A 19,641-nucleotide genomic window follows, 5' to 3' on the forward strand; every position below is an offset into this window, starting at 1 on the left:
GGCAAAAGATTTGATCAGACACTTCATTAAAGGAAATTATGAATGATTAAAAAGCACATGAAAAGAGGCTCAACATTGCTAGTCACCAAGGAGATGCAAATTACAACCCAGCAGGATATAACTGGACACCAACTACAGTGGCTAAACATAAGACGACTTACCAAACCAAATGCTGGTAACCAAAGAGCAATGAGAACTCTCAGACATTACTTATGGGCATGAGAGACAGTAGAGCCAACTTGGAAACATTTAGCAGTTTCTTATAAAATCATATACATATAAACTTACTGGAAGACCCAGCAAACCCACTCCTAGGCATTTACACAACAGAAATGAAAACATGTCAGCCAACAACTTGTATGTGCATGTTCATAGCTACTTTATTCATAACAGCTCTGAAGTGAAAAAACAAATCACGTGTCTATCAACTAAAAGGAACAAACTGTGGTAAAAAGAATAAACTAGTGATACGCACATACACACCCTTTCAAAAGCATTACGCTAACTGAAAGAAGCTGGACAAAAGAATATATACTTTCTGATTCCGTTTATATAAAATTTGAGAAAAGGCAAACTGTTGCAATAGAAAGGAGATGAGTGACTGCCAGACTCTGAGAGGTAGGGATGGAGGGAGGGGACTCACTGCAAAGGGTTACAAGGTATCTTTTTGGGATGATGGAAATATTCCAATCATGATTTTGATGATGGTAAAACTCACTGATTTGTAGGCTGAAAATGGCTGAATTTTACTTTCTGTTAAATATACCTTAACAAAAGTGATTAACATTTAAAAAAGAAAACAAAATCTGCAGTCTAGGGGGAGTCACAGGGGAAGGTCTGCTCACCCAGTGAGACGAGGAGCCTGTAGTTCTCCAGCATCACCTCTTTGTACAGGGTCCTCTGAGCAGAGTCCATCTGTTGCCACTCCGCTTGCGTGAACTCCACAGTCACATCCTTGAATGACACTGAGGCCTATAATAACACATTTCTAATCAACTTAGGGTCCAGAATCAGGGACATGGAAAATATTTTTGGAAACTTAAACTATTTAATGTACTTACTGTTTAGAAAGTTTAAAACAAAATGCTATAAAAGATGACTATTATGGCCCTAACTCTATCTTATATTTTGGGGATATGTGCGCAATTAGCAAAAAATTTATTCTCATGCTCCAATTTATTTATATTTATTTTTAAATTATACACACATATTGTCACATAATATGATGAGAAAGCTACTGCCTTATTTTCTTAGGTATGTGCGCTGACCAGAATTGAACCCAAAACCTTTCAGTGTACAGGACATGCCTCCAACCAACCGAGCCACCCAGCCAGGGCACAAGAATTCTTTTATATTCCAGTTGGGTGCATCTGAGAGCCAACAGCTGGATGTTTCTCTCTCACACTGGTGTTTCTCTCTCTCTCTCCCTTCTACTCTCTCTGAAAAGCAATGGAAAAAATATTCTCAGGTGAGGATTTAAGGAAAAAAATGTAATGAGAAAAGGTATACTAAGAAAAAATACAAATTTGGTATAGACTTATCACTAATGAATTAATTTAATAATCAAAGTGTTCATGCAAAAAGTCCCCTCACAGCCCAAATTTATAAGTGAGTTTCACAAAATCTACACGTAACACAACTTTCTCATCTAAATTATTAGAAAAGAAGCAGGAAAGTGCCCCATTATCATTTTTTAAAAAAATTTCTTTTTTAATCCTCACCTGAGGATATTTTTTCCAGTGATTTTCTTTTAGAGAGAGTGGAGAGGAGAGAGGAGGGGAAGGGGGAAAGAGAAACATCAGTGTTCGAGAGACACATCGATTGGTTGATTGGTTGCCTCCTGAATGAACCCCGACCAGGACCAGGGATCAGGCCTGTAACCAAGGTACATGCCCTTGCCTGGGAATCGAACTCGAAGACCCTTCAGGCCACAGGACTACACTCTAACCACTGAGCAAACTGGCCAGGGCTCCATTTCCTTTTATGAGGCTATGAACATGGTAACACAATTGCAAAGGGAATCAAGTAAATATAGTCTAAAACTTATAACTAGTAGATAAATAAGTTCGGGAGATCTAATGCACAACATAGTGATTATAGTCAATTATGCTGTATTATATACTTTAGTTGCTAAGAAATTAATTCTTAACTGTCCTCAACATATATAAATATATAAATATGTGACACAATAAAGGCGCTAGCTAACTCTACTGTAGTAATCATACTACAATATATAAACATAGCAAACCAACAGGTTGTACACCTTAAACTTAATGTCAATTATATCTCAATTTTTTTTTTAAAAAGTAAGTATAGTCCAATCCAACTTGTGGGTACCAAAAAAAAATCCTAAATACAGTATCAGCAAAAAGCCCTAGGAAAATTTGTAAAAAACAACTTATCATTCTATTAACAATTAGGGTCTACAAAGGAATTCAAGGTAATAGTAGAAAACCCATTAAATTGTGTACAATATTTATAAATTAAAGGACATAAGCTATAGCTTTATTTCAATAGATACACAAACGGTATTCAATATAATGCAATGCACATTCGTGTCTAATATGCAATCTTAGCAAACTAGCACCTGAAGGGGACCTAGTTACCCTGACCAAGAGCTGACAGCAAACAGTTTATGGTAAAATTCCCCTCAAGACTGACATGATCTATTTCTATTTCACATTTTCCATGTAACGCACAGACTCTTCTAAACCTCACAAATCCACTAGAAGATAAAGTGGGGAAAGAATAAAGAGCTCACCTGAGGTATGTTCATTTTCTGTGGCTCTTGGGAGAGTGTAGAGAACTGAGGTTCAGCTGAGGGGACAGAAAAACAGATGGGAGTCACAAGATCTGACCTGCCTTACAGCTCCTAGATTCACCTCCCCAAGTGTCACACTCCAGGGCCTATGCCTTACAGGGATCAGCCTAGTGAACATAAACTTTCCTCAATTCATTAACAATAATGAAGTGTCCTTCTGACTACCACAAAGAAATAAAAATTGAGGAATCATTGAATTAAATTACACCAAAGGAAAAGACACCGTTTTTTTCATTAAGATTAACTTAACAGAAAAATACTGTTTACATTATTTACCCCAGTACAGACCATCCACAAAGAGCCTAGTAAAAAAGACAGAATGCTGTAAAGCAGGACTTTCTAGTTGTTTCAGCTTTGGTGTATGTCTCGAAAGGTGCTTTTGGTGACTTACTTGTAGAAGAGAGAACAATGTTTTTCACCTGCCCCGTCACAAACTGAGTTTCCCTGAACAAGTCACTGAACTTTCAAAAGACGCAGAAATTGATGATCTTGGAAAATCCTTCATGTACCATCATTCTGGGATCCTGTGAGGTCAGGACGTCACATGTGATGGACATGGGTGACAGAAGCGCAGCATCTGTAAAGAGTGGAGAATTTAGGAAAAGTGGAGAATTTCCTCCCTCTGCCTGGTTACCCCTTACCCTCAGAACTCACTCTCACAGGCTCTCCTATGAAATGGCCCTTCCTAAACTGCCTGCCCTGGGTCGCCCCAGGTTACCCCCCATTTCTGGAGGTGGCATCAACACCAAGACTAGCTCGTTCTGGACAGAGGAATCAAGAGCTGCTTCTGACGTTCCAAATCTAGGGCCTCCTCCTTTTGGGGCTCTTCTGCCTCTGCTCTGAAGCTCTGGAGAGAGCCCTAAGGTCAGTGGGGTGCTCTCCTTCAGGTAAGACTCGGTTCAGAGCGCCCCCTACTTCCTCGGTTCAGGGCCTTCTTTTGTTTCGGTGGAACTGAGACATAGACCTGAGAAACAAATCCATTTAAGGAGCAAAACCCTGACTCTTACAATTCATCGTAATGTCAGACCTAAGACAGCCTGACAGTGCAGAAGGGCCAGAAACCTCTGTCTGACCCGTGGGATTTGAAGAGACTGGAAACCCTGGAATACATTTCACACATGGTAGACTGCACCTGTGTGCGCTCTGCCTTGTATCCCTGGGCACTCTCAGGGCAGGCCACCTTGCCCATGCGTGTGAGGGCTGCCGCGCTGGTTTTGGGCAGGTGTGATATTTAAACAAAGCCCGAGATGGTAAGTACAGGCAGAGCTGTTCACTGCGCTTCACAGATGGTGCGTGTTTTACAAACTGAAGGCAAGAGGCTCCATCAGCAAAAAGATTACCACTCGCTTTACTGCGGCAAGACGTGCGCGCACCGCACACCTGCCCTTCAGTGGGCGCTCAGGCCGTGAGCGCAGCCCTCCGCCAACCCGAGCCTCCGCCTCCGCGTCCGCTACAGCGGCTGAGGTTACATGAAGCCCTCCGATGACAAGAACAAAAGAGCGGAGCAAGTGTCTTCTAAATATACTAACAGTTGTCACTGAGTTGTCCTACCTGGCACTTGCCTATATATTTTACGAGTGACGACTTGGATCTAAGTTTCAAAACACCAATGAAACAGTCATTATTAATATCCTCGTTTCCAGATGGGAACACTGACTCTTACCCAGGTTCCTTCTGTCACTCTGACTACCGGTGACAGCGCTGGCCTTGACTGGGTCTTTTTGCCTCGAGCTCGGGCGCTCACCTCAGACCCACCGCCCCTTCCAGCCGCGCACCGTGCCCATTACAAACGCGCTTTCCCCTCGGCGCCGGCTCGGGCTTTCCTCTGGTTCTCTGGTCCGCTGCAGGCGGCGGGGCACAAGGTCCTCGCACCGGCCCGCACGAGCACCAGCTCCCGACGGGGCTCAGCCCACCTGCGCCCCCGAGCCCCGAGGCCCGGCCTCCGCGGGGCCCGTCCAGGCGCGCACTTGGCGCCGGGGGCGCGGGGAGGGTCCCGCGGACTTCTAGTTGCCAGCCCTCGTCCCGGGCGCATCCTTCCCGGCGGGTCCCCGCGCTCTCACCCGGGGTGCAGGCCCTTCGCTTTCCAGCAGAGCCCGAGGCTCCCCAGCCGCTTCCCGCGAGCCCCGAAGTCCGCCGGGGAGGCGGGGTCGGCCGCGCGCGTGCGCCGAGGAGCGCGGAGCCCCCGGGGGTGCGGGCGGCGAGCTGCGCGCGGGCCGGGACTACGCTTCCCGTCGGCCGCCGCGTCGCCCTGGCCGAGAGTGTGGGCGTTTTGAAAGCCGAGAAATGATTTTCTTCCAAGCCTCCCGCCCAGTTTCCTTCAGACCCAGAGGAGGTTGAGCTCTTTGTTTACGTCTGCTCTCACTCGGTACTCAGGCCATCTCATTTTTACGGACTCACGCTGGGTCCCCGCTCCCTGGGCAGCCTGCGCGCTGCTCACGAAAGGGACTCATCGCCCGCTTCAGCGGTCGTCTGGCGGCCGGTGGCAGGAAAGCGGTTCAGCTCCATCCTGAAGCGCCCACTGCCTTGGAGTAGCCATGAAAGAGGTGGGGTTGCAAACTTCAGCTCCTCTGGCAAATGCCAGGGCTGGTCCTCCACTGGCTCCCGGCGGAAACAACGGCATTTCTTTTCAGAAATAATTTGGGGAAAATTGGAGAAATTTTAATTTGGATTGGATATTGAAAACATTAAGGAAAATTGCCATTACTTAACTAAAGTGTGAAAAAATTCTGAAGTTATTTAAAAAAGAGTGTAAAAAAAAGGCATAACGATTTAGAATTTAATTTATGTAGCTGAAAAATTATAATTCTATAATTTTTCAACCTGGTACCTCCACTCTGTTAATTTATAATCAATGGACCCACCACCCCCTTAGCCCTGTCCTAGTGACTCCATAGCCCGGAGTGGAGGCTGACAAACTACATTAAAATAGATCATGTCTCAAGGTCTGGGCCCTTCTTATTAAATGGTTTCTTGCTAAATGTTAAAATGTAATACAGCTTTTGCAGCTGCAGCTGTAAACAGGATGAATTTGACAGGAACTCACTCTGCAAAGAAGAAATCAACCTCTAATTAACCAAATAGTGCATATAAGAAATGACGAAGCCTCCCTTGGGGGAGACAGAGCTTTGGATGCGAATCCTGTCTTTATTGGGTGCAAGTAAATAAAACTACCTAACAACCACCACGACTAGTTCTTGAATAGAGCACCTGAAAAGACAAATCAAAATAGACGTTAACATAAAGCTCACAAATGGAAAGTAGTCACTACATACGTTTATTCAACAGACATATATTGAAAACTTGTTTCTGTGTAACAGACACCATTCTAGATGCCTGGATAGCAACATCAAAGAAAAGATTAAATTCCCTAAAGGCCCGAGGAGTTTTGGGTCAGTTGCCTTGAGTACCTACTAGGGTCCCTTCAATGAACAGGTGTCAAATGTCAAAAGAAAAAATGGCACACTTGAGGGGAGTCTAATAAACAGGTCTTTAAAACAATGGGTAGAACTGGTGAAGCATCCTGTAACTATGGATGTGATAACAGAAATACAATGAAATACGCATTGCTAAGAGTCACTTAAAATAGTCAGGAGGCTATTAAGGAAGTGAGACCTATGCAGTTTATACACATTTTGTGCCTCAGTTCTCAGAGTGGCTATTAAGTTGCTAAACTCACCTCAAAACATCAGCAGCCATAAACCTCCCAGAGCCATCCACACCCTGCAACAACTGCTACATAGGCGTACATGGATTTTACTTCCTTCCCAGTCTCCGCCCCCCCCCAATGAATTTGAAATCTTTCCCTTGTAGTTTTTGCCTCCCTTTCCCTTGTAGTTTTTGCCTCCCTTATTTGCAAATTGGAACTAACCAACCCCTGTTAACCTACCCAGCAATCTTTTTTTTTTTTAACTTGAGTTACAATTTGTGGATTTTGCCTTTGTAAACACTGCCTGGTTTTGCTCTCTCCAGAGCACAGGTTGGGTTGCTACCCAAATCTGTGTTTCTTAGATTGCAATCCTTTGCTTGAATAAATGCTTTTTATTCTTTCTTACAGCCTAAACCTTTAACAGACAGTAGAGAGCCATTATCACCATTAGGCTTATACTGAGGGTGGGGTGTATTACCAGGCAAGTCCACCAATATTGTAATGGCCATTACATGGCTTAGCATAGAAAGCTGTTTTCTTCCCTCTAATGCTCTGTCCTCTGCTAAACATTTGTAGAACCCATTCAGTACCTATTTCTAGAATTCCATTTACATACATCTCCTCCAGACCCATTCTTGTCAGTTTGTTTGTTTTTTTAATTTATATTTATTGTTGAAAGTATTACAGAGGTCCCCCTTTTTCCCCTATTGATCTCCTCCATCCAGCATCCACCTCACTCCCAGGACTTCTCCATAACAATGTCTGTGTCCATGGGTTATGCTTATAGACATTTAAGTTCTTTGATTAATCTCTCCCCACCCACTCCCCCATCCCTACCTCCCCTCTGAGATCCTTCAGCCTGTTCCTTCTATGTCTCTGGATCTCTTCTGTTCATCAGTTTATTTTGTTTATTACATTCCACATATGAGTGAGATCATGTGGTACTTGTCTTTCTCTGCCTGGCTTATTTCACTTAGCATAATACTTTCTAGTTCCCTCCATGCTCTCCCAAAGGGTAAGAGATTCTTCTTTTTTACAGCTGCATAGTATTTCATGGTATAAATGTGCCGGGGCTTTTTTATCCATTCATCTACTGATTGGCATTTGAGAAGAATGTATATTCTGCAGCTTTGGGGTGGAATGCTCTGTAAATGTCAATTAAATCCATCTGATCTAGTGTGTCATTAAGGTCACTGTTTCCTTGTTGATATTTTGCCTGGAAGACCTATACAGTGAAATCAGTGGGGTGTTAAAGTCCCCTAGTATGATTGTATTGCTGTCAATCTCTCCCTTAAAGTCCTCTAGAAGTTTTTTATAAATTTAGGTGCTCCTATATTGGGTGTATATATGTTTATCAGGGTTATATCCTCTTGTTGGATTGATCCCTTTAGTATTATGTAGTGACCTTAATTATCTCTCTTTATGGTCTTCATTTTGAAGTCTGTTTTGTCCCATATGAGTATTGCTACCGCAGCTTTTTTTTTTTTTTCATTTCCATTTGCATGGAAAATTTTTTTCCATCCCTTCACTCTCATCCTGTGTCAGTCTTTTGTTTTGAGGTAGGCATCTTGTGGACAGCATATATTTGGGTCATGTTTTTTATCCAGTCAGCCACCGTATGTCTTTTTATTGGAGCAGTTAATCCATTTATATTTAAGGTTATTATTGATAGGTACTTACCTATTGCCATTTTAATTCTTTATGCCTATGTTTCTCTTTCTCTCTATTTCTACTTCTAATTATAGCGGTTCCTTTAACATTTCCTGCAATACTGGTTTGGTGGTAATAAACTCCTTTAGCCTTTCTTTGTCTGGGAAGCTCTTTATTTCACCATCTACTCTGAATGTTAGCCTTGCTGGATAGAGTGGTGTTGGTTTCAGATCCTTATTTTGCATTACCTTGAATACTTCATGACATTCCCTTTTTGCCTGTAGAGTTTCTAATGAGAAGTCAGCTGACACTCTTATGGGAGCTCCTTTATAGGTAACAGATTGCTTTTCTCTTGTTGCCTTTAAGATTCTTTGTCTTGAAATTTTGGCACTTTAATTATGATTTGTCTGGGCATGGGCCTCTTTGGGTTTTTCTTGCTTGGAGCACTCTGTGCCTCCTGAACTTGTGTGACTTTTTCCTTGACTAGGTTAGGGAAGTTTTCTGCCATTATTTCTTCAAACAGGTTCTCTGACCCTTGCTTACTTTCAACTTCCTCTGGCACTCATATGATACAAATATTGTTGTGTTTCATGTTGTCCCACAGCTTCCTTAGACTGTCCTCCTGTTTTTTAATTGTTTTTTCTTTTTGGATCTCTGATGAGTGATTTTTTTCTACCCTGTCCTCTAAATCACTGATCCGATCCTCAGTTTCCTCTCATCTGCTGTTTATTCATTCCAATGTATTCTTTATTTCTGCTATGTCATTCTTCATTTCCTTCATAGTTTTCATATCTTTTTTCATGCTGTTGAGCATCCTTACAATCAGTATTCTGAACTCTATTTCTGATTGCTTATCTCCATTTCATTTAGTTCTTTTTCTGGAGACTTCTCTTGTACTTTCATATGGGGCTTGTTCTTTTGTTTCCCCATTTTGGCTACCTGTTTGGGTTTGTTTCCATGTATTAGGTAGGCCTGATAGGACTCTCAGTCTTTTTGTAGGGTCTCTGGTGCAGGCCAATGTCAGATGCTATTTGTGACTGGCCCTGAGTATCTTGTTTGGGGCTATCAACAACTCTCGACTTGAGAGTCCTCTGCTGGGGCTGGGTGCAGTTGGATAGGACCAAGATGCACACCAGAGTCTGCTTTTCCAAGGCCCAGATCCAGAAGCAGATCAGGGAGACTCAAAGCACTCTGAAGTCAAAGCACTCTGAAGTCAAAGCACTCTGAAGCCTGCCTCTGCCCGAAGCCTGATTTACCTGATTCTCTTAATGAGCCTCAGGCTGTAGAAACTCCTCTGAGTAGGGCTAGAGGTTTTCCAGCAGGGTAGGACAAATGCTTCCCCCCACAGGCAAAAGCAGTAAATTGTCTGCCTGAGAAAGATGTCCTCTGTAGTACGGAGGAATGACTTGGCACCAAAAATCTGGAGGGGTGCCCTCTGAGCTCTATCTCCAGAGCCCACAACTCTAGATTTTCTTCACACAGCTCCAGTCCACTCTGCCCTCCCTCTCCTGGAACCCAAGGTGAGTGGCTGCACATGAAACTTTGTGCATTGGCTCTTTAAGAGGGTGCCTGCATTTCCAGCCATCTCTCCCTGGCAGACAGAAACCCGGCTGCTTTTCACAGCCAGGTGTTATGTAGATACCTTTCTCAGTTGTGGTGCTCTTGGGTGGGAAGCCCAGCCTGGGGTTTAGGCCCCAGAGTCCTCAGTGGGAACCCCCCACAGCTGAGATCTCCCTCTGGACCTTCAGCTGCTGCCCAGGAGCCCAGCCAGCCCCCTTGCACCTCCACACTTCCTACCAGTCTCTATGCAGTCTCCACTTTTCCTCCTTGGTTGTGAGGATGCCCTCCAGCTCGTCTTCAGTTGCAGTTGATTATTCAGGGTGGTTTTTCTCTATTTTAGTTGTAATTCCAGTTTGGTCCCAGAGAGTGTCAGTGTAGCTTCCACTCAGTCCGCCGCCATCTTTAATCTCCTCTTTTGTCAATTCTTGTTTATTCTAGACTTATTCTTGTCAGGCCCCCTACTACTTACCGGTCATTGAGCTACTGGACATGAATCGATATAAATCAAAATGCAGAAAATATATTTTCTTCATAAAGTGAACAACTAAATATACCTTCTTTTTGATTATTGATTTTTAGAGAAAGAAGGAGAGTGAGATATCGATTTGTTGTTCCACTTATTTATGCATTCATTGGTTGATTTTTTAAAAATTTATCTTTATTGTTGAAAGTTTTATAAATCTCCCCTTCTTACCCCCCACTGACTTCCCTCCACTCTCCTCCTGCCCCCTCCCCAGGCTTTCACCACACTACTGTCTGTGTCCTCGAGTTATGCATATATGAATGTACATCCTTTGGTTAATCTCTTTCTGCCCCCCTCCCCCTTTCCCTCTGCTATACTTCAGTCTGTTGCATGCTTCAATATCTCTTTGGTTGATTCTTTTATGGGCCCTGACTGGGGAATGAACCCACCTTGCTGAATTGGGATGATGCTCTAACCAACTGAGCTACCTGGCCAGGGCCTAAATATACATTCTTAAATTCTGCCTTCTGGGAAGATTTTGTTTCAGCACACATTTCAGAACCACCCCTAACTGAGACTGTAATTGCAGGAGCGATAACTTCCAATGATGCCACCATACATTGTAGGCTCAGTTTGAAGGAAATTCGACTGGTATGTGAGCACAGGTCTCTCTTTTGGGGACTTTTGAGGAATGATTCATGGTATAATCTTGTGATTAAGTTATGAGGAATTTTGTTAAAGGGACCTAGGCTCCTGTTTAATTAAAGCCTCCTGTCTATAAAGTAAGATTTATCAAGGACTGGGAAAGAGGATTTCAGCCCATTTTGATGACTTGTGTTAGTTTTCTACCCACAGACCTAGAATTTTACATATATATTCAGAAATATCTTAAGTAGGCTGCCCATCTATTTTATTTCAATGGACTTCATGCTCACCGCCACAGATCCTTTCAGGTTACCACAAAACAAACACCGAGTTTTAAAAAATATTAGTCATGATCCCATTAGAGAGATATGTATTTCATTGGTATGAAATGCTGCATGGCTGCCCCTGTGTTTGTGGTGAGTACACTCTTGTTGATAAATTCAGCCCTATTCAAACATAACAAATCATTCCTGGTCAAATATCCTAAGGGATTTATCCCCACATAAGCCATTAAGTTTCTGCCTGTACTATTGAGCAAGATCTTGAGTTCCTTTCATTTTTTTTTTTCTTTATTTAATTTCTGGATTAGACTTTGTAAATTTCCTTCCAGGCATAGCTGGTTTTTCACTCCCATTATGAGCCTGGTGTTAGTAGGGGAGGTTGTACAGCAGGCTTTGAGGAGAGTGGCATCTCCTTTCAAGACCAAATTACAGTAAGATTACTCCTGAGGATGTGGAGTGAGAGAGAAAAGAGAACCACTGTCAGAAGCCAGTTAATCTTCATTTTTCTTTTTCTCAACTCCTTACAAGCAGTAACTTTTGGTAAAACTTAAAGGCCTTAAAATTGCAGAGTATAGGGGTACAGCAAACCTGACTTCCTAGTAAGCCTCAAAAGCATAATTTTCCAGGCCAGAGCAGAGAGTATCTGTTCTGGCCTAGCAGTGGTAAATGTTTGGCCATATCCTTCTCTTCTGGCAATAACTTTGGGTTTCCTGGATGCTTGGTAAATCCACCCAAGTAAAGGAATACAATTTCTACACCTTGATATTGACCTAACACTGAGCAAATCCCAGCAGGGATTGAGGGAGAAGGTGGTACTTACCTGGCATCCATCACATATGGGTGCCATCCCTCTTGAAGATATTCTTGGGATATCCATCCCTCTTGAAGATATTCTTGTATTCAAATCTTATCTGAATGAGTGCTTGAGGTGATTTCCATCTATTGAGAGTTCAAATATATTGGATCAATTTTTAAGTTGTTCAAACACCTCTATCTGGTAACTGTTCCTCTCAATTTCTGTCACTATAAATTAGTTTTATATTTTATAGAGTTTCATATAAAAGGACTCATACAGTATACATCCTCTTGTGTGTGGCTTTTATTTACATTCAGAATGATTTTGAAATTCATCTTTTAGTTGATTAACAACAAGGTAGGAACAGCCTCACACAGGAAGAAACAGCTACTTAACAGATCAGAGAATTCTCATAGTGCCTGATGGGTTTAAGCACAGCGGTTTAGGCACAGATCTAAATCTGAAGAGCCCGGCTAGGCATGGCTCAGCGGTTGAGCGTCGGCCTAGGATCCAGGCGATCGGGGTTCGGTTCCTGGTCAGGACACATGCCCGGGTTGTGGGCTCGATCCCCAGTCGGGGGCGTGCAGGAGGCAGCCGAGCAATGACTTTCTCATCATGGATGTTTCTATCTCTCTTTCTCCCTCTCCTTTCCTCTCTGAAATCAATAAAGATATATTTAAAAAAAAAAAAATCTGAAGACATGTCCTTATTCCAATTTACAGGTTCCTAGACTTTCCCAATAAATATTCCAACTTTAACCACCTATACATCCCCAAATTGTGGATGCCTTAGTTACTGTAATTTTTTGAAAAAAATAAAGGCCTCCAATTTTCCAAATGTGAGGTAAAATATTAATTTACACATCTGGGAAGCTTAATGAATCCGCAGTAGGATAGATACAAAGAATTTTATACTTAGTCACATAGTTAAATTGTTAAAAGTCACACACAAAGAGAAAACCTTAAAAGAAGCAAGAGAAAAACAACTTACAGTGCACAGAAAATCATCAATATGAATAATGTCTAACTTCTCATCAGAAAATATGAACCCCAGCCTAGAAAGCCGAGTATGTAGAACATATTCAAAGTGCTAAAAGAAAACAATCAAATAAAGAAATTTTACACAGCAAACCTATCTACCAGTTATAAATATAAAATAAAGAGCTTCCTAAATTTTAAAAGACTGGAAGAATTCCTTGATATCATACTTGCTTTATGAGAAATACCAAAGGAAATATTTAGACTGAAAGAAAATGACACCAGACACTATCTCAGCTGAAAGAAATGAAGAGTGCCAGGACTAATACACGTCTAAGCAAAAATAAAAGTTCTATAAAAATACTATTTCTTCTGTTAAGTTCTTTAAAAGACATAATATTGTATAAAGAAATAATTACAATACTGCATTGTTGCTTTTGTCAGGTATTTAGATGTAACATATATATATATAAATAATAGCACAAGAGGAGAAAGGAATAGTTATATTGAAGAAAACATCCTATATTTTATAGAAATTAAGTTAATATTAATTCACAGTACACTGTAATAAATTAAGATTCATATTATAATCCCTAAAGCAGATTCTAGAAAAAGAGCTCAAAAATATAGTATAGCCTGGCCGGGCGTGGCTCAGCGGTTGAGCATTGACCTAGGATCCAGGCGATCGGGGTTCGGTTCCAGGTCAGGGCACATGCCCAGTTTGCAGGCTGGGCAGCCGATCAATGACTCTCTCATCATTGATGTTTTTATCTCTCTCTCTTCCCCTCCTTTCCTCTCTCTGAAATCAATAAAGATATATTTAAAAATATATATATAGTATAAAAAATCAATAGAGAAATTAAATGACATACTAAAAGATTTATTTAATACAAAAGGTATTAAAGGAAGAACAAAGAAACAAAAATACTGAAGACATAGAACAAAAGGCAAAATGGCAAATATAACTCTGACCTTATTAATAACTTCGCTAAATGTGAATGGTCTAAATAACCCAATTAAAAGGCAGAGATTGACAGAATGGATACTGTAGCAAGATCCAACTATATGCATTCTACAAAAGACACACCTTAGATTCAGAGATACATATAAGTTAAAAGTAGAAAGATGGAAAGTAGTTATCATGCAAATAGTAACCAAAAGACTACTGGAGAGGTTATATTAATACTGGATAATGTAGATTTTAAAACAAGAAATATTATGAGAGAAAAAGGACATATCTAAGTGATAAAATATTAATACATCAGAAAATATAAAAACTGTAAATGCATACAAACATAATAAAGGAGCTGCAAAATACATGAAGCAAAATCTGACAGAATTTGAAAGGGGGAAGAGACATTTCAACAATAATACTTAGAGACTTCAAGTCCCTACTGTACATAATTGATAGAAAAAAAGAAAGAAAATCAGCAAGGTTATAGAACACTTGAACAATGCTGTCAACCAAATCAACTTAAGTGACATATATAAAAAACTCCATTCAATAACTAAAAAAGTACACATTTTCCCCACAGTGGCACATGGAACATTTTGCAGTATAAACAGTGAAGTCAGCCATTAAATAAATATCAATAAATTTAACAGGAATTAAATAATATAAAATATGCTCCCCAACCACAATGTAATATGAGATATCAAAAACAGAATACATCTGGGATATTAACAAATATGTGGAAATCAAATGACACACATCTGAATAACACCCAAGTCAAAGACTAAATCAGAAAAATAATTAGAAACTACTTTGAAGTGAATAAAAATTTAAAAAACTAGAATATCAAATGTATGGGATGTGCCTAGAACAGTGTTGATAAATAAATTTATTGTGTTAAACACCTATTGTGGAAGAGAAGTCAAATCAATAACACAAGCTTCTACCTTAAGAAACTAAAAAAAAAAAAAAAAAAGTAATCTAAACCTAAAACAAGCAAAAGAAAGAAAATAATAAATGTTAGGGCAGATGTCCATGAAATACAGAACAGAAAAATTAACAAAATTGAGAATCATTTTGCTATAGAGTTCCTAACACAGAAAGATGATTGAATTTACTAAAAACAGAAATAAGGGTCATCATTACCAAACATACAAATTAAATAATTATAATAGAATATTATGAATAACTATGTCACAAACTAGACAATTTATAAGATAAAGACAAATTCTGAGGTCCAAGTTTCCAAAGCTGACTCAAAAAGATACAGAAAATCTCAATAAATCTATAAAAGTAAGAAAATTAAATTAGTAATTACAACCCTTTCAGGAATGAAAAGTCTAGCTCTAATGACAACTGGTGAATTCCATTGAATTTTAAAGAAAGAAGTAACCCCAGTGCTTTACGATCTCAGAAAATATAGGTGGAGAAAACACATCCCACTCATTCTATTAGGACAGTGTTACCTTAATATCAATGGCAAATAAAGACATCATATCATCCCTCGTGAATATGTATGAAAACATCCTCGACGATACAGGTGCACCTCAGACACTGTGGGCTCAATTCCAGAGCACCACAACAAAGCGAGCATCACAATGGGGCCAGTCACACAAAATTTTTGGTTTCCCAGTACATATAAAAGATACGTATATACTATACTTTAGTCTATAAAGTGTTCAATAGCATATGTCTAAAAATGTACAGAACTTACTTAATAAGAAAATGCTTTATTGCTAAAAATGCTAACCACTTCTGAGACGTCAGATGTGGAGGGTCATCCCTCCATGCTGATGGCTGTTGACTGATCAGGGTGGTGGTTGCTGAAGGTCAGTGTGTCTATAAAAACCTACCCAGTGATTTCAATAAGTAAATAAATAAATAACAGGTTTTCTAAATCAGGGTGTTAGACTGAGCACATGCTCTTACCTCACCTCCTTCCTAAAAATCCCGAAATGACAGGGAGTGTGAGGGACACGGGGTTGGGGACCGACTGGGACAGGGATGAGAGGGAAGGGACACAAGAGCAGAACAAGGACTGACGACCTCCGCCCGCTTACGTGTAACTACTCGTAATCCTGCACAGATTTCCTCCAAAAGGGCACTTGCTCCCTTTACCTTCAGAAGTACGTTTGCGTCGACTTGGACCTGCTAGAATGCTTCAAGGAGGTTCTGTAGCAGCCGAGGTCTGCAGCCGGTATTCCTCGCATTTCCCAAACTTTCTTGCCTCCTGCCCTGCCTTTCTGACCGGGTCTGCAGGTCTGTGCAGCTCCTGGTCCGCAGCCCTTCTCTCTCAATGGTTTAGAGATGCGGTTGCACTGTCCTCTCGTTTACTCTTGCAGAGGTGCTGAGCCAGCGTCATTCTCCCCCTGCTCTGCAGACTCAGAGCTGAGCATTTCCCCGGCCCCCCTCTGAAGAAGTCACCCCGCGCCCCATTACGTTTGCCGGGGCTTCCTGACCCCCTCTATCTGAAGGCACAAGTCCCCCCTAACTCAGAGCCTGCCTGCAGGCGGGCGTTCTCAGTTCATGGAGGGGGAGGAGGCTGGGGCACCGGATTCGGCACACGTATCACCAATACTAGATTCGATTCTAGAGCTTACTTTAGCCTCATATAATACACTTTAACTTCTGAGTAGTAAAGAAGTCGCTGAAAAAGTTATAAAAGCTTTATCTCCACTACTTATTATACATGAGCTGTCTGCTCAAGCAAATGGTGAGCGTCTGAGGTGGGGACCCATATCTTACGCTTCGCTGTAACTCTTGGTGGGTACACTACATGTGGACTCTGATTCACTGTTTAATTCACTGAACTTAAGTCAACATAAAGGAAAAATTTAAATAACTGATAAAAAACTGATATAAATATATCATTGGATTAAGAGAAGTTCTAAAAATCTGACACTCAGCAAGGATCTTTGAAACTTAGAGAGTCCCCTGAAACAGCTGACTTACCTTCCAGAGGGCTTTTTATCAACTTTCAGTTTTAAGACTCTTAAATGGGAAATTTCCCCAATGTCTAGCCTGTTTCTCAATATGATTTCATCCTATTTACTCTAAAAGAATATAAAACTATAATTAACTATACAGGATGTCTAACCTTTGTCTGCAGCAGCATTTGAGCACACAGGAGGTATTACAAAGAACTCAATTCCAAGAATTGCTTTGCTATCTAGTGTCAACCAATTTTCAAGTATACTATTACTGACTCATAGAAGACTATAATTTACCATGAATGAACCACAAGATCTAATCTCACTCAACATATTATACTTGTCTATACATTACTTACTCCACACTTCCATCTTTTAAGCATCAACCTATCAATTGGCTTTCTATTTTATTACTATTTAGAAAAACAGTGTAACAATTCTTTTAATAAAAATTGTTTAAAACTGCCTGGCTGGCGTGGCTCAGTGGTTGAGCATCTACCTCGGATCCAGGAGATTGCAGTTTGATTCCCTGTCAGGGTACAAGGAGCTCGATCCCCAGTAGGGGGCGTGCAGGAGGCAGCTGATCAATGACTCATCATTGATGTTTCTCTCTCTCTCTCCCTCTCCCTTCCTCTCTCTGAAATCAATAAAGATATATATATTTTTTAAAAATTAAAACCTTTTTTCATCCAGCCCCCTCCCCGATTTCCTCATTTTCTGCTAGTCTCCAACATGCTTCCTTTCTCATCTAAGGCTTCCTAGATAATGTCAGCCTTTTCTTCATTCTATTTTGGGACTTCCTAGCAGACCCCTTCCAAGTAAACCATCCCTAAAATAAAAAACACAACAACAAAACAAATAAGAGAATACCTATAGGCCAATGAAGGTGAGAAGAGGGTTTGATTCATTTGTGTCTAGGTATATATATGTATGTATCTGTGTGTGTGTATAATTTACGTAAATTTGTTAAATGAAATCCACAGATCACTTTCAGATTTTTCCTAAATTTCTAATAAGACTTTCTCTCAAATTATATAAGTTTTTTCTTAAGCACCAGATTAATGATCATTCCTCCTGGTCAAGATTGCACGTCCTTGGTTTTGTTAATTACTAAAATTACAAGGGCATTATTTCCTTCTTACTTTCAAAACAAAAAATGCATTAAATAATTGCAGGTTAGCCTTGGGACACAAGTTCAACTCGAAGAACACAAGAATATAACATTTTTTCCTATGAAAAACAAATCCTAATTCCTAGTGATAAACTGTAAAAAATATGGTTTTTAAATCCAGTTGGGGCAAATACAACCGAAGAAAATAAATAAGAATGAGAAAGAAGAAAAAACAAACAGACGACACTCGACTGGGGGCCGGGCAGCGGGGTGCAGGAGAGGCGATGTTGGGGAAAGGAGATGCGCTGAAGGACTGTGCCCTCAAAGCAAGTCTCTTCACACAATGCTGTGGTCTGAATGCCTGTGTCCCGCCCACCCCGCCCCAAATTCCTGTTGAAACTCTAGGGTCCACGGTGATGGTGATGGTGTCAGCGAATGGGGCCTTTGGGAAGCCGCCCTCATGCTGGGTTAGTGCCTTATAAGGGGGGCTCCAGAGCGATCCCCGCAGCTGATCTCAGACTCCCAGCCTCCAGAACTGTGCGAAATACATTTCTGTTGTTTAAAGCCTCTCAGTCTCTGGTATTTTGTTACAGTGGCCCCGAAGGACTAAGACACAGCCACCAAAGGAATATTTGTTAACAATCTATAATTTTATTTCATTAAAATTTTTTATTGATTTTTAGAGAGAAGAAGGAAGAGGAAGAGAGAAAGAGAGACATAGATGTGAGAGTGCAACATTGACCAGCTGCCTCCTGCACATCCCCTGCTGGGGATGGAACCCTGAATCCAGGCATGTGCTCTGACCAAAAATCGAACTGGCAACCTTTCAGTGTACGGGATGACACTCAACCAACTGAGCCACACTGGCCAGGACAACAATCTATAATTTTAAATTTTACACCCATTCATTTTCCTAGTCAAAAGGTCTCCCCAAATGAAATTATTCTAAATTTGTTACTAAAGAAAAATCCTATAAATGGCTCCATGAACACAAATTCTCAAATCAGTAAACTCTAAATCAATGCAATTTTAGGAGCCGTCACTGTGTTCCTGGCAATCTGGAAGCTAAGTGGCTTCTCAAAGCCCTTTGGTATATTTCCGTGAGAAGCTATGTATATAGAATGGCCACTCTAACTCCACACTGCTGTCCAAAAACAGGAGGCAACAAACGATGAACAGAGAAATTAAACAGCTTGGTAGCCAGCTTCCAAGACAGCCCCAACAATGCCCATCTCCCGGGGTTTCCACCCTCATGTGGCCCACAGTGAACAGGGTGGCCCTGTATAAGCAATTGATGTTGCACTAATGGCAAAGTGTGACTTCTGAGGCTAGATCATAAAAGGCACTGTGGCTTCTGCCTTGCTTTCTCTTGGACTCCTCACTCCAGCCCCAGGTAAACCAAGCTATCACTCTGTGAGGGGACTCGGCCAGATCACATGGCGAGGACCTGATGGTCTCGTGCCAACCACCACCAATAACTTGCAGGCATGAGAAGGGGCCATCTTAGCAGTGGAGCCTTCGGCCCCAGTCAAGCCCTCATATGACTGCAGCCCACTGGGATCCAGAAGCAGACCTACCTGAGCTACTACTTCTGGATACCTTCCCCACAGAAACTCTCAGAGAATGTTGATTATTGCTTTAAGTCACTAAGTGTTGGGATAATTTGTAATGCGGCAAAGGATAGTACAGCGGCACAGTAAACATAGGGAAGGAAGCAAACATTTCAGTTTATTAAAAGTGGATAAATAAAAAAAATATGTGACAAGCACAGAGATGTTAAGGTAAGAAAGCCCTCACGGCTTAGGAAGC

At 41.1% G+C, this 19,641-nt stretch overlaps 2 protein-coding genes across 5 annotated transcripts in view; one reads left to right on the top strand and one right to left on the bottom strand.

Annotated features, from left to right (window-relative positions):
• ZNF782 (zinc finger protein 782) overlaps positions 1 to 4,956 on the bottom strand; it is a 42,407-nt gene extending 37,451 nt beyond the window's left edge. For all 3 annotated transcript variants that reach the window (XM_087822617.1, XM_087822616.1, XM_087822615.1), the window contains exons 1-4: positions 4,882 to 4,956; positions 3,213 to 3,398; positions 2,762 to 2,817; positions 846 to 972 (exon numbers count right to left, since the gene is read on the bottom strand). In XM_087822617.1, coding sequence (XP_087678743.1) covers positions 846 to 972; positions 2,762 to 2,776 — 142 coding nt within the window. In that variant the 5' untranslated portion in view covers positions 2,777 to 2,817; positions 3,213 to 3,398; positions 4,882 to 4,956. The remainder of the gene's footprint in view (positions 1 to 845; positions 973 to 2,761; positions 2,818 to 3,212; positions 3,399 to 4,881) is intronic.
• The window catches only part of LOC107529881 (peroxiredoxin like 2C), a 79,308-nt gene that overhangs the window by 46,175 nt on the left and 13,492 nt on the right, over positions 1 to 19,641 (top strand). The window lies entirely within an intron of this gene.

The sequence above is a fragment of the Miniopterus natalensis genome, chromosome 12, assembly GCF_054644295.1.
Source record: "Miniopterus natalensis isolate mMinNat1 chromosome 12, mMinNat1.hap1, whole genome shotgun sequence".
Classification (NCBI taxonomy): Eukaryota; Metazoa; Chordata; class Mammalia; order Chiroptera; family Miniopteridae; genus Miniopterus; species Miniopterus natalensis.